Source organism: Chaetodon trifascialis, chromosome 15, assembly GCF_039877785.1.
Source record: "Chaetodon trifascialis isolate fChaTrf1 chromosome 15, fChaTrf1.hap1, whole genome shotgun sequence".
Classification (NCBI taxonomy): Eukaryota; Metazoa; Chordata; class Actinopteri; order Chaetodontiformes; family Chaetodontidae; genus Chaetodon; species Chaetodon trifascialis.
Window position 1 is genome coordinate 14,078,983 of NC_092070.1, and position 13,163 is coordinate 14,092,145.

Below are 13,163 nucleotides of genomic sequence, written 5' to 3' on the forward strand. Positions count from 1 at the left end.
CTGGCTGACACACACACGTGGAAACACACACACAGGCTCAGTGCTCTGTCTCCAGGTGACTCCGTTCCTTTTATAGAGCAGGCACACTCTCCACCCCTCCTCTCTTCCTTTCTCTTTTATATAAATGCATAAACACACACTCACATTCGCAAACACACACATGCATAGGTAGGCAAAACATTACAAACATTGCCACGTGCACTCACACACTGAAACAAACACACTAAACACAAAGCACACGAACACACTCTATAACAGTCCTACTGGTGTACTGAAAGCTTGCATGCAAACACACACTGTAACACTTCCCACTTCCCCTTAGAGGAAATTGGAGTTTGCATCTGTGCAGGAAAACACAGGGAGGAGAGAGGAGGAGGAAAGGAGGGCTCATTTGAACCTTTTATGAAACATTGCATCAAAGACAAACCAGTAAATAACACTTTACTTTGTTTGTTTAGGTAATAAATTGTAATATATTGGAGTGGTTAGAAAAAAGGGGCCAAGTCTGGGGACCATATTTGATCCAAAACAATTATGAATAATATATCAGACAAAATCAGCTGGAAGGCTAAATAGCCTCAGTGGCTGTAAGTGAGTTCATTTCAGACTTGGTCAGTGTTACAACCCAACACGGATGCTCTTTAGACTGTCAGCATTTACCTGATCTCAGTCATGTACCCCTTACATACTGGCACACAGGTGCAAAACGTATATACAGACAAACAATTAAGTTCACTCACATTCTCTCTGTCACTTTTTCCTGGACATGTCAATTATTGTACCTGAGACCACATCACGTCTGCCCCTCCATCTTGTACAAACACCCACAACTTCTTCAAATCTGAATGCAAGTGTTAGTATTTTGAGCAATCTGTAAAATAGTTTTTGTTGTGAAATCAAATGATGCCTTTGAATGGAATATACCTGTGTTTGTGGGTCAAAAATCTGATAGTATTATAGCTACATGGGATGTGTACACCTGTGTACGTTTGAATGTCAATGTGACCGAGTGTGAAAAATATCCTCAATGGTTTTCAAAGAAGGGGAGAAATTTTCCTTGATTCCAGGTGAATGTTAAAATAAAATTAGACATTGAATATGAAAGGAGAAAATGCAGAACGGATGTACCCCGGGCTTCACTGCGCTAACCCTCATAATTTCTTTCTCTTTTCTCTCACTTCCCCTTCTCTCCCTCTCTTAAGAACCCCTAACCCCCCTTCCCCCTTTCCCATCTCACCTCACCTCCCCCTCCCTGCTCTGGCTACAGACGGAGAGAGTTATGCAGTCCTTCCGTGAGCGCAGTGGTGGTTACCACAGCAACCAACCCTGCTACCAGCAGGAGCCCCATGAATTATCCCGCCTGGAGACCTACCGGCAACACCCGCATCATCCCCACCCCCAGCACCCGCACCCAGGGCCCGGTCCACATCCAGGCCCAGGTCCTGGGCACAGCAGGTCAGGCTACGAGGCTCATTCGCTGGCAAACCCCACAAGTATGCCCCCAGCTGGAGGACCGGGAACTGGAGGAGGACCCAAGGACTGTTACAGCCAGCAAGCCTACCCTGGCTACCCAGGCAATGGTGGAGGAAATGGCAGTGGAAATGGGGGCTCAGCACCCTCACAGGCAAAGAAATCCTACAGAGGAAGCAAAGTGGCCCCACCAAACCACAGTCAGCACCTACAGGGTCCTGGGGGCTTTGGTAACCACATGGGCACTGGGAATTACTCAGCCCAGTATATGAGTGAGGGCCACCTCCAGCAGAAATGGGAGGACCCAGCCCAGTTAGCACAGTATGACCAGGAGATGGTGGGACGTATGGAGGCCAGTGGTACCCCTGCACCTGGCTCCTCCCAATACATGGACCAGAACATGCTGGGTCACTCCCAGACGCAGTGCCACCAGCCCTCCACCCCTGCCTATACCAGCCCCCACCACCAACCCCACCCTCCTAACCCTGCCCCCTCCCCTCTTATGTACCCCCAGAGTCACCTGCACTACCCCCAGCACTCACCTTCTCCTTCACCATACATGGAAAAGTGCAGCCCTATGCCCCACTGTTATAAAGGTTATAACATGCCCCCCAATTCCCAGTATGGCAGACAAATGAGCAGCCACAGCAATCTGAAGCAGGGGGGTTATAGGTCAACCCAGAACAGTTACGGCTACCAGCAGCCTCCCTCCAGAGGTTATGAGCAACAGCCCCCTTTACAGGCAATGACCAACCCCCAGGAGCCCCACCCTAAATACCAACACTACAGCCAACCCCAACAAAACTACTGTCTCTCAGAGCTGTCCGTCAGATCACCAGAACAGTATTATCAGACTTGTAGCCCTTCCTCAAGCCACTCCCCTGCACGCTCTGTAGGACGCTCACCTTCGTACAGCTCCACCCCTTCACCGCTAATGACCAATCCAGAGTCATTCCAGTACAGTCAACCTCCCATGACCCCTGGGGCAGCCTCCTCTTCTTCATCCTCTTCAGCTGGTATGCAAGAGCAAGCCACTACCAATACGATGCTGATGCCTCCACGGTCACACGCCTCACCCAATTTGCCGCACACAGCCCCTCACAGCTATACTACCACACCACAGGTCCCTACCATGAAAGAACGCTTCTCAGAGAAGCTTTTGTCAAACCCCAGCTTGTGGAGCCTGAATGCCCTCACCTCTCAGGTAGAGAACATATCTAATAATGTCCAGCAGCTGTTGCTTTCAGAGGCCCTGGTGGCCAATAAGAAAGGCACTAAACGCAACAGTGGAGGGAGCAACAGCAGTGCTGGAAGTGGAGCATCCTCCAAAAAGGGTGAGGAGTACAAAAGTCCTCCATATCCAGATGGGGGTGGTAGTAGTATTGGTGGAGGCCCCATGCAGGACCCTTACTCTACCCCACAGCACCAATCAATGCCCATGGAACTCCACGAGGGAGGTTACTCCAGCAGTAGTGATGAGCAACTGGAGAGGGGCTACTATTACTGTGGCCAGGGCAGAAGTCCAGCACAGGCCCCCAATAACACACAACTCAGCTTGGATACAGCCTCTTCATGCTCCATGACATCTCCAGATGATATGTCCACCAGGTCAGGGGACTCAGGTCTTCACATCCTTACCCCTGACCCTACTAGATGTCAGTCAGGGCAAGGAGGAGATGGCATGAGTACTCCAGTGAAAAGCATTTGTGATGAGAGGTCTCCTACAAGCATTACAATCCCCAGTCCCATGAAACAAGAAAGGGACTCCCCTTCGGATATACAGCATATCAATGAGCCTGTCAAAGAAAACTTTGAAGAATCAGCCTGGACAGAGAAATCAGCTGACAAAGAGGAGGTGACAAAAGAAAAAAATTCTGAACACGAAAGAGATTCAGACACAACTAAATCTACAGAGAATCTGGAGAAATGGTCAGATGAAGAGAAATGCCCAGCTCTCTACAGTAAAGTAAACAAAGGAGTGACAGAAAAAAACTATTGCTATAAGGAGACAGTGTACCAAGAGGTCCAGAGCAAATATGACCCTGATGCACGAGATTCAGTTGAACAGTCCCCAGCAGCTCTCTCTGACTCCAGCCACAAGGAACACTTTGGCCAAGAAATTAAATCAGAGGCATTCAAATCTGAGTCACCAACTGCTTCTGAGAGCTCAGTGAAAACATTGCCTTTCATTTCCAGAGGTGACCTTGAACAGGATCAATATTCCACAGAGAAGGAGGACAGCCTAGAGAACACCTCTCCAACCCCCCAAGTTGAAGTCTTGGACGAGAGCAACCCAGACAAGAGAGAGAGCAGAGATGAGGAGGGGGAAAGAGATGAAGAGGCTGATGAAGAGGAAGAAGATGAAATACAGAAACAAAAGCAACATTCTCTTTCCCCTCCCCTGTCTGTAGAGGTTAGGGAGGAACTGGGAGGGGGGGAGAAAGTGAGTCAGTCATCGACTGAGGAGCACATGAATAATAGAGATGGTCCAGAGAAGTCTCCTGGAGATCTCTGCAGCAGGACAGAGAGTCAGACTACTGAGCTCCATACCGACAATGAGTCTGCAGGGGCGCCTGCCCATTCAAATGCAGCAGCAGCAGATGCTTCTGAGAGGGAATCAGCCATTGGTGACACTGCTCCTCAGCCTCAGTCTGCTTTGCCAGTCTTCTCAGCTCTCAATGATAAAGCAACACCTCCAGCTCCGGCCAGGGATCATATTGATCACAGTGATGCTAAAGTGCTGGAGCCAGACTCTCCTCAGCTGCCAGGGAAGTCAATACTTCCCTCAGCTCCCTCCTGGGCAGACACTCCACCCTCTCCAAAAAAAGGCGATGAGGACATGGAGCCGGGCATCAGCTGCGCTAGTGCTGTGACCCCCTTGGCCAAGCCAGAGCCTGTGGCCCCATCTGCTCAGCCAAGGGCGTTTGGACGTAAGCACGCCAGGGGCAGAAGAAGAATCATGCATTCAGGTGTGGGAATCAGGCGACAGCTAAGCTTGGAGCGGGAGGGGGAGAAGGAAGAGGAAGGAGCTCCCTCGCCTACACAGAAACCCTGCATGCCCCCTAGCAAAACTGTGCTATTCTCAGATCAAATGGACCTAGCTCATCGGGAATCTATTGTGAGCCAGACTCCCAAAATGCTAACAGATGGTTTTCGTTCAAGAATGTGCACTCGTTCATTTAATGCACCAGACTTGCCACCAAAAGTTGAGCCTCATGTGAAGAGAAAACCAGGCCCAAAACCAGGATCAAAGCCTGGGCTCAAACCAGGGCCAAAACCTGGACCAAAACCAGGTCCAAAACCTGGAGCAAAACCAGGTCCAAAACCAGGGCCTAAACCTGGCCTGAGACCTGGACAAAAGCCTGGGCCAAAACCTGGGCCTAAACCAGGACCAAAACCAGGATCAAAACCAGTGCCAAATGAACCAGAGCTGCCACTGAAAATTGAGACTCCTATAAAGCGTAAACCAGGACCAAAGCCAGGTTCAAAACCTGGGCTAAAACCTGGGCCAAAATCTGGATCAAAACCTGGACCAAAACCTGGTCCAAAACCAACTCTAAAATCAGGTCCAAAAACAGGGCCTAAGCCTGGACCAAAGCCTGCAGATGTTTTGCTCCCCATTGACACTGCACCCATCAAGGCCTCAGTAGGTCGCCCCAAAGGCTCAGTTTCTAAAACAAAGCTGCTACAACAAGAAGACATCATTCAGCCTTTGACAGGACTGCAAAGCAGGGGCAGGAAGAGCCTAAAAGCTATAATATCACAAGATAACCAGGTTGTAAAACCAGCTCACCAGGATGAAAAACAAGCAAATCACGAGGCAAAGACACCAGAGAAGGAGGGTAAGAACATGGTCTTGAGATCCAGAAAGCCCTCACAAGAAAAACTGTCCAAAGAAAAAGAAAAAATCATAGAGGAAGACATTCTACCCCAGACACTAACAGAAATTACAGCCAGTGATGTTTCTCCAAATGTAGAGGAGTCTGTTACTGTGGAACAAACTCCCATTCCTAATGCAGTCAAAAACACAGATGTTCCAGCTGAAGCACCTGCACCACTTGCCTCACTGGTCCCAACTGAACAATCTGAAGAAAAGACATCACTTCCACTAAAACGGAAACCTAGCCCAGAGCTTTCTACAACCCCAATGAAGAAAAAGAGGGGTCCAAAGCCCAAACCAAAACCCTTACCACCACAGCCCCACCTGCTGGAACAGGTCTCTACACAGAAAGAGAAGGGTGTACGGGGCCCCAGAAGAAAGCGAGGGCCACCCAAGAAAGCCTCTGTGGTCAATCCCCCACCCAAAGACACCAATATCAGTGAAAGTGATATCACTAGCGATGTGCCCGTGGTGCCTCCTCAGTGCCCCACTAAAACTAAAGTTCTTCCACCACGCAAAGGCAGAGGGCAGAAATATGAGGCCATGGTGCAGAAAATTACATCTCCTAGCTCAAAGAAACACCTCGCAATTCCCCAGATAGACAGCAATCTAACTGATGATGTGACAACCAAGGCTTTGTCTCAACATGTCTTAAAGGAAGGTGAGGCACCTATGCTCATAAATAGCACTGAGATAACAGAGGGAGACGTGAAGAGCATAGAGTCTAGTCAAGAAGAAGTGAAACAACAGAGAAAAGAGATGACACAAGAAAGAGAGAAGCATGAGGTGAGTCAAGAGGTATCAATGCCAGAGGAGGTGAGACAAGAGGTGGAAGAAAAGGTTGCAAATAAGGAGGAAACGAGACAGGAAAACATCCACCATGGGACACAGCAGGATGTCGCAGCTGACAAGGTTTGGAGCTCAGTGGAGGCCCCAGTAGAAGTCACGGCTTCAGGAAAGTGGACACAACAGGCCTCAGAAGATTTATCTTCTGCTCTCACTAAGTCTGTCAGAACTAAGCGGAAGAGATGGGCCATGGTGGAGAGTACAGATGCCTCAGTAGTAGCTTTGGAAGCAGGGAGTTTAATAGTTACAACACCAAGGCTAGCCAAGCAGAGGGCCATTAAAAACAACCATGAGATGCACCTAAAGCAGAGGAGAAAGAAGAGAAAAGGCCAAGCCCCTCTTGAAGAAACAGAGGAGACAGTTGAGGAGACAAATCTCGAAACAGCAGAGCTACAACAGGAGAGGGTAGAAGAGAAGATAAACCCCACAGAGTCCACAGTGCCTCTGCCAATCAGCCCAGATGAGAACGCAGAAACCCCAGAGGTTACCAGCAGCACAGAACTCATCCAGAAACCTAGGAGAGGCAGAAAACCATCAGCAAATTCAACAAAAAGGAAACGAGGTAAAACCTCATCAGAGCAGATTCCTGGCAAGCCAGTGAAGGTCCACAAAAAGCCTGGACCAAAACCTGGGATGAAAGATGCCCTGGAGGTTATTGAGGCAGTAGTAAGAGCTGCAGGATGTGAAGGGGCCAAAAAGGAGGAGAGAGAAGAAGAAGAAGAAGAAGAAAGGGAAAGACAGGAAGGAGAAAAGAAAGAAAAACAGAAGACATGTATTGTGGGTCCTGTGGTGACGATATCAGAAAAACAGACTGAGATTATTTCTGTGAAAAGAATCAGGCGCAAACCAGTCCATCAAAACTCTAAACTGTCTTTCTGTCCTTATGTCCGGATTAATAACTCCAGAGACTTTTCCTCTTGGTGTGCCATAGTCAACAAGCCTGAGGACGCAGTAATATTTCAGAGACGCAGAAAAAAGGGCATCCTCAGAATGAGGAATCCTTTCACAGTTGCGAAGATAGTGCCACACACTGCTGCCATGCTACAGGGACCCCTGGTAAACAAACATCTAATCGGCAGGTGTCTTACATGTAGCCTGTGTGGAAAGCCAGCAAATTACAGAGATCTGGGTGATTTGTGTGGACCCTACTACACAGAGGATGGTGTTCCGCGGAAAATTTTGACCATCAGGCACAGAGAATCCCCCAGGGAAGAGTCAGAGAAGGCCGATGACAACAACAGTAGTAGCAGTGAAGAACCAGGCAACCCCGCCAAGAGTGTGGATGAGTGCAGCATAGAAAAGGAGGACAATACAGAAGCATCCGCTCAAGAGGGCAGTAGTAGCAGGCACCATCATTGGCGCTACAGACGGGCAGAAAGAACAGAGAGAATGGGCCAGGAGGGTGGTCCACGAAGGTTAACTCTGCGAGAGAGGTTCAGGAGAATGAAGCAACTCCAAGCCATCGGCACAGGACCCTCAAGTGACCAAGAGGGCAGTGACAGTATGTTCCAAAGGCTACAAGTGGAGGCAGAGGCTAAGGAGCACTGGGCACATGAAAACTGTGCCATCTGGACCAAGGGAGTAATTATGGTAGCTGGGAGGCTATATGGACTGAAGGAGGCTGCCACCAACTCAGCCCAAACGGTACAATAGCAATTATTATGCTTACACTATTCTGAAATGCGATATTACGTACAGTCACTTTCAGAATCTTTGCAGCGTCTTTGAAAAATTGCAGTTAACGTTCAACTTGTTTTCCCTTTTCCTCTCTCTATCCCCATGTTCCTCTATTGGTCAATTTATTCCTTTATTGGTCTTGGTCCATATATGTCCGTCTGTCTGACTAACCCCAGAGCTGCTACAAGTGCCAGATTGTGGGGGCGTCCCTCAGCTGCTGTTGGAGAGGCTGCTCTCATAAATACCACTATGTCTGCGCCAAAGAGATAGGTAAGAGACCACAGCAAGAGCGAGAGTGAGAGGAAGAGGGCAACAAGGGATGAAAAGGGAAAAAAGTCAGGGAAAGGGAGGAGAAATGAGGAGGGAAATTGGGAATGGGAAATTGAACGTAGGTTTAGAGGGCAATAGGGAGGGGAACAAATAAGGCAGGTTGAAAAAAGGGGAAAAATGAAAGGAGAGGGAAGAAAGAGAGGGGAGGGGAAAGTGGATGTGGGTAAAATGAGAGAAGAAAAATGCATCAAGAAGTAACATTATTGAGTGCGAGGAGAGATGTCTGAGAGTGCTTGGGGAGAGCAAAAGAGGAAAGGAGGGAGGGAGCTTTGAATAAAGGGGATGATGAGAGGAAAGTGGGACCCTGGAGTGTGCAGGAGGGAGAGGGGGGAGAGATAGAAGAGAGGAGGGCGTGTGCATGTGTGCATTATTGACCACAACCCCTGTGGCTCCGTCCATCCATTCTGTCATCTGGGGACTGAATGTGTATGTCTGTTTGCAAGCATCTATGTGTGTGCCTTCCGTGCCTGCTTGCTTAAATGCTTCTCAGTGTGCATGCACACTGCCTGTGTACGTTCCCTTCAGTGCCGGCGTGTGTGTGTCCCTGGTCGTCGTTGTCAATAGAAGTGAGCATCTGTGTGTCAGCACATGCGTTGTATGGCTTCCCCTTACATTACCTCATGCCAAGGAAGTACAGTGTGAGGATTAGAAGGCCTGCCACGTCTGCCTAGCCAGCACAGAGAGCGGAGCGAGGCCCTTTTTAATCCTGCTGAGTGCACCAGCCATATCTGACTGCCTGCCTGCCTGCATCGCAACTCATCCACTCAGTCTCTCCTTCCTCTGTTGCTCTCCCTCTCTCTTTCTCTCTGCCTTTTTCCTGCTCATTTTTCATTTTAACCTCACCTCTTTGTCATCTATCTGGCTTTTTTCAAGGTGGGGTGGTTATAGGGGCTGTTGTGTGCATTTGCCTCACACTATTTGTCCCATTTATTGTTACTGTCGATCTGCAACACCGTTGCTTATTTTCTCCTTTTCTTTGCTTTCTCTCTCCTCCTGCTCAGGCTGCACATTCCACGAGGATGACTTCTCCATCAAATGTCCTAAACATGAGGTAAGACAATCAAGGCCTGCTATTGAATCGATGCATAATCAATCTTTAATTTGTCCATTTGTACATTATTACTGCACCGTGCTTTAACAGTGAGTCATGCATAGGTGAAAGAAGGGTTAGATGAAGAGGATTTTTGGTATCAAAGTAGTTTCCTTTAGCAAATCGCAGGGTAACAACCTCTCAGAGATTAGTGTTCTCATGTATATTCATATATAATCAATGTATGTTCCCATTAGAACACTTATTCCCTCTCCGCTCTTAGACCCACTGTGCCTCTGGATTTTTTCCTCACCTCCTCTCCCTCCCTATCCACATTTTTGTCTTTCCCCCACCCTGCTCCGCTCCACCCTTCATCCCTCTCCTCAGCATAGAAAAAAGTGAGTTCACACATTGCTGTCACAAGCAGCAGCACCATGGCTGGATAGATGATACAGCACAGGACAGAAAACACAATTGTCAGCTCTTGTAAAACAGAGAGAGAATCAAAGGAGAAAACATGAGGGCTCAGGCTGGTGTTCAGTGTAAACTGGTATCGAGTACCATATCTACTCCCCTTCCATGTAACTCATGGAGGCCAGAATCTCATCTTGGACTGACTTGTATTTTGTTACCAAATCAATATGTACCCAATGACCTTGGCAAGCTAAACCCATATCATCCACCACGAGCTGTGTAAACACTTAGTTATGCGCCCTTTCTGTATTACTGTCACTCAACACCCACTGTTATGACTGCAGACCGCTGCGATTACATCGGGTCACCGTTTTTGTGTTAATATGAAGGGTCCGCTCCACAGTCAACTTCCCTGTAAGACAGACGCCATCTGGTGGTGGCGTCTTTCCACCGCAGCACAGAGAGAAGGAAGGTCAAATGCAGAGGGAGGGAGGGGGGAGTAGAGAGGGAGAGATGCTGACATTCAGCAGGGAGCAGCGGTGCATTGAGGCAGCAGTGGCAGTAGCCTCCCTTCCTCCCTCCCCTCTCTGCATCTCTCTTTCCCTCCCTCCCTCCACTCTTGCTTTCCTGTTCTCCTCTGTGCAGACTGACAGGGATGAAAAGCTGGCTGTTGATCAAAACACCCCACCCAGCATCACTGCCTGCTATCCTCCCCACATGCTCTCTCCACCCTTTCTCCCTCTTACTCTCTCCCTCTTTCTCTTGTTATTTCTCTTCCCCCCCTTTTTTCCACCGTTTCCCTTATTTTGCTTCCGCGGCTCCCTGCTGTTCCAGCTCCCTGCGTCTCTCACTCTGCTCACCTCTCATCTCCTGCGAGCTCCCTTTTCCATTTTCAGCCGTCCTCCCTTCATCCCTCGTCATCCCTTCCTCCCCCCTTTCTCTCTCATCTCCTCCCTACTCCTCTCACCGCCTCTCCTCACCTCAACTCCCACGTCTGAGCAGCAGAAATAGAGTATGAGAAACAGAGAGAAAAGGAGAGCAAGACAGAGAGAGGTTGTTGTTAGCGGGCTGAGGCAGAGCTGTCATCAGCTGAGGGATCTGAAGGTCTGTGTGTGTGGGTCTGTGCCGTGCCAATTTGCGCTGAGCAGCCTAATCAAAGGGAGGAGCAGACACATACATACACACATACATACACACACACACACACACACACACACACACACACTCAAGCATGCAGCCACCCCACCCATGGGTCCCCCTCTGAAATTCTCCCTCTGCCTGTGTTCACTTGGTTTCAGGCTAATGGAACACACATATGGATAAAATTCAGCGGTGGACACTCAAGAGCTGAGGGACACACACAGCGTGCATCCACACAGGTTCATTAACACAACCTGTAAGCTCACACACGTACGTACACACACGTAGTGAGGGGGAGAGAGACAGGCGGAGAGGCAGGGAGAAGAAAAACTGTTCTGTGCTGCGGCTGAGTGGGAACAAAAGGCACAGAGAGCGACAGAATGAAAGAGACAGAGATAGAAAGAGAAAAGAAGGGCAGCAAAGGGAGAGGCAGTCGGCGATGGGGAAACAGAGAGAAAACAAGTGAGAGTGAAGGTGTAAAAGAATGAGAGTTATTCCAGGGAGGTAAACAGAAAGAGAAAGGGTGAGGGAGGGAGGTTAACTTCAAAGAGAAAGAACGAGAGAGACAGAAAGAAGGAGAGATAAGAGACACAGAGCAAAGCTGCTGGTCTGAGTCCAGGCCATAAGGATGGGCAACTGGCAGTTCAGAGAGAAAGACAGAGAGGGTGAACGAGAGATACTGGGGGCTGCAGAGGAGGATAAGGGGAAAGAACGCACTCCACCACCAACACCACACCAGCGCAATTAGTGGGCGTTCCTGCTGTGTCTTTCACAGTGGAGCTGGTTCGCTGGCCAGCTGCATCCATCTCCCCACTCCTGCACACTGCAGCCAGCTTGCTTTCATGTCTGCAGAAACACTCTGGCACACTCACAAAGGCGCATGCATGGCACAGGAGGCACCTCCACCTGCAGTATACCTGAAGATACGCATCCTGCGCTGTTTTATAGAATGGTTTAGACACGAACCAGCAGAAGATAAAGGCTCGTGAATGACGGGAAACGTTATGTGTGCTAAGTATAATGCCGTGCTGCGCGTTTAAGGCCAATGCAAGAGCCATAAGGGGGGTAGACCCACAGATGAAGCCCTCAAAACATCTGGCACAGCTCACACGTTTCTTCCTCTCTGTGTGTTTGTATTTATGTCAGTCTCTCCTCCCTATCTCTGCAGGACCTGTAAGATATTCGAGCAAACCACCTCCACCACCAACACCACCTCTCAGCCAGTCAAGCATCACCTATTCAGCAAGGCAAACAGAAACGCTGTGCTAAACAGCCACCTATACCTAAAAAACGTGGTGATGACTGATGCCTGACAGGCACATCGTCCAGTGGGGCAGGGGGAGGCTAAGAGGCTGCGCCGAGGTGCAGCTAGGAGCAATACAAACCCTGGAGAACGGCTCCGCAGAGAATAGCTGCTCCCTGAACACGGCCTGGAAATGTGTTTTCTCCACTGAGCCCCTCACTGGAAGGCAGCGGCACTGTTTAACAGGAGGATAGACGGCGTGCCTAGGGCCCAGTGCACAGGGGGGCTGTTTGAAATGCAGAGCAAGGAATGTGTGTGTGAGGGTGTGTGCGTGAGCGTGTGTGTTCTGCCTTCGGATGGGTTGCTATCATATTCAGACACCTGGCGGACACTGATTGGATAGGAGCGTCCCTCTGGCCACCTTGTCTGCAGCCCAAGAGGTGTGTGCGCGTGTGCGTGTGTGAGCGCACGTGTGTGTGTGTGTCATAATCATAGAATTGTCATTCTGCAGCCACATCATGGGTGTGCTTGTGCATACACGTCTGTGCGAATGAAGAAGTTCGTCTCCAATTCAAGATGTCACGCATCGTAAAAAAGAACAGCAGCCAACCACTGGATGTATCTCAATGTGTGCGTTTGTGTTTAAAACAAGATGAAACAAAAAAGGAAACTGTACATGATGATGTGCTTTACAGGTTCTAAATATTCTGATATTGAAGAGTTAAGAAAAAAGCGGACGCAGTATTTTAATATAATGCTCTTATCTTCGGAGATGTATTTTGATGTGCATTATGACTATACGACATCATTGCGTCACCCTTGGTATATGTCAGGCTTTGTGTTATTCCGAAATAAAAAATGAAAAAAGAAAAAAAAAAAGAGGAAAAAAGATAACTCTGTTTAAGAGTCCATTTCAAATGTGTGCACATTCAGTATGTACAGTAGATGCCATCATCATCACTTGACAGGTTGCAGAGCAGGGCTCCGAGGGTCCAACCGGGAGTCAGGTCAGCTCACCTCATATCTATGTACAGTTCAGAAGTATTACTGTCAACATTGCCACGATGTAAGATTATTTCACCTCCCACAGCAGTGCAGAAAGATGTACATTCAACTCAGAATTCATAACACAC

The 13,163-nt window shown here is 48.8% G+C and overlaps 1 protein-coding gene across 4 annotated transcripts in view; it reads left to right on the forward strand.

Annotated features, from left to right (window-relative positions):
- Window positions 1-12,909, forward strand: part of LOC139343094 (retinoic acid-induced protein 1) — a 53,944-nt gene extending 41,035 nt beyond the window's left edge. Inside the window, exons 2-6 of one of the 4 annotated variants that reach the window (XM_070980498.1) lie at window positions 1,203-7,840; window positions 8,050-8,143; window positions 9,205-9,254; window positions 10,946-11,043; window positions 11,956-12,060. In XM_070980498.1, coding sequence (XP_070836599.1) covers window positions 1,280-7,840; window positions 8,050-8,143; window positions 9,205-9,254; window positions 10,946-11,035 — 6,795 coding nt within the window. In that variant the 5' untranslated portion in view covers window positions 1,203-1,279 and the 3' untranslated portion in view covers window positions 11,036-11,043; window positions 11,956-12,060. Of the gene's footprint in view, window positions 1-1,202; window positions 7,841-8,049; window positions 8,144-9,204; window positions 9,255-10,945; window positions 11,058-11,933 lie in introns of all 4 variants that reach the window. The other 3 variants (XM_070980497.1, XM_070980496.1, XM_070980499.1) reach the window with 3 other exon arrangements.
- Window positions 12,910-13,163: the final 254 nt, after the last annotated feature.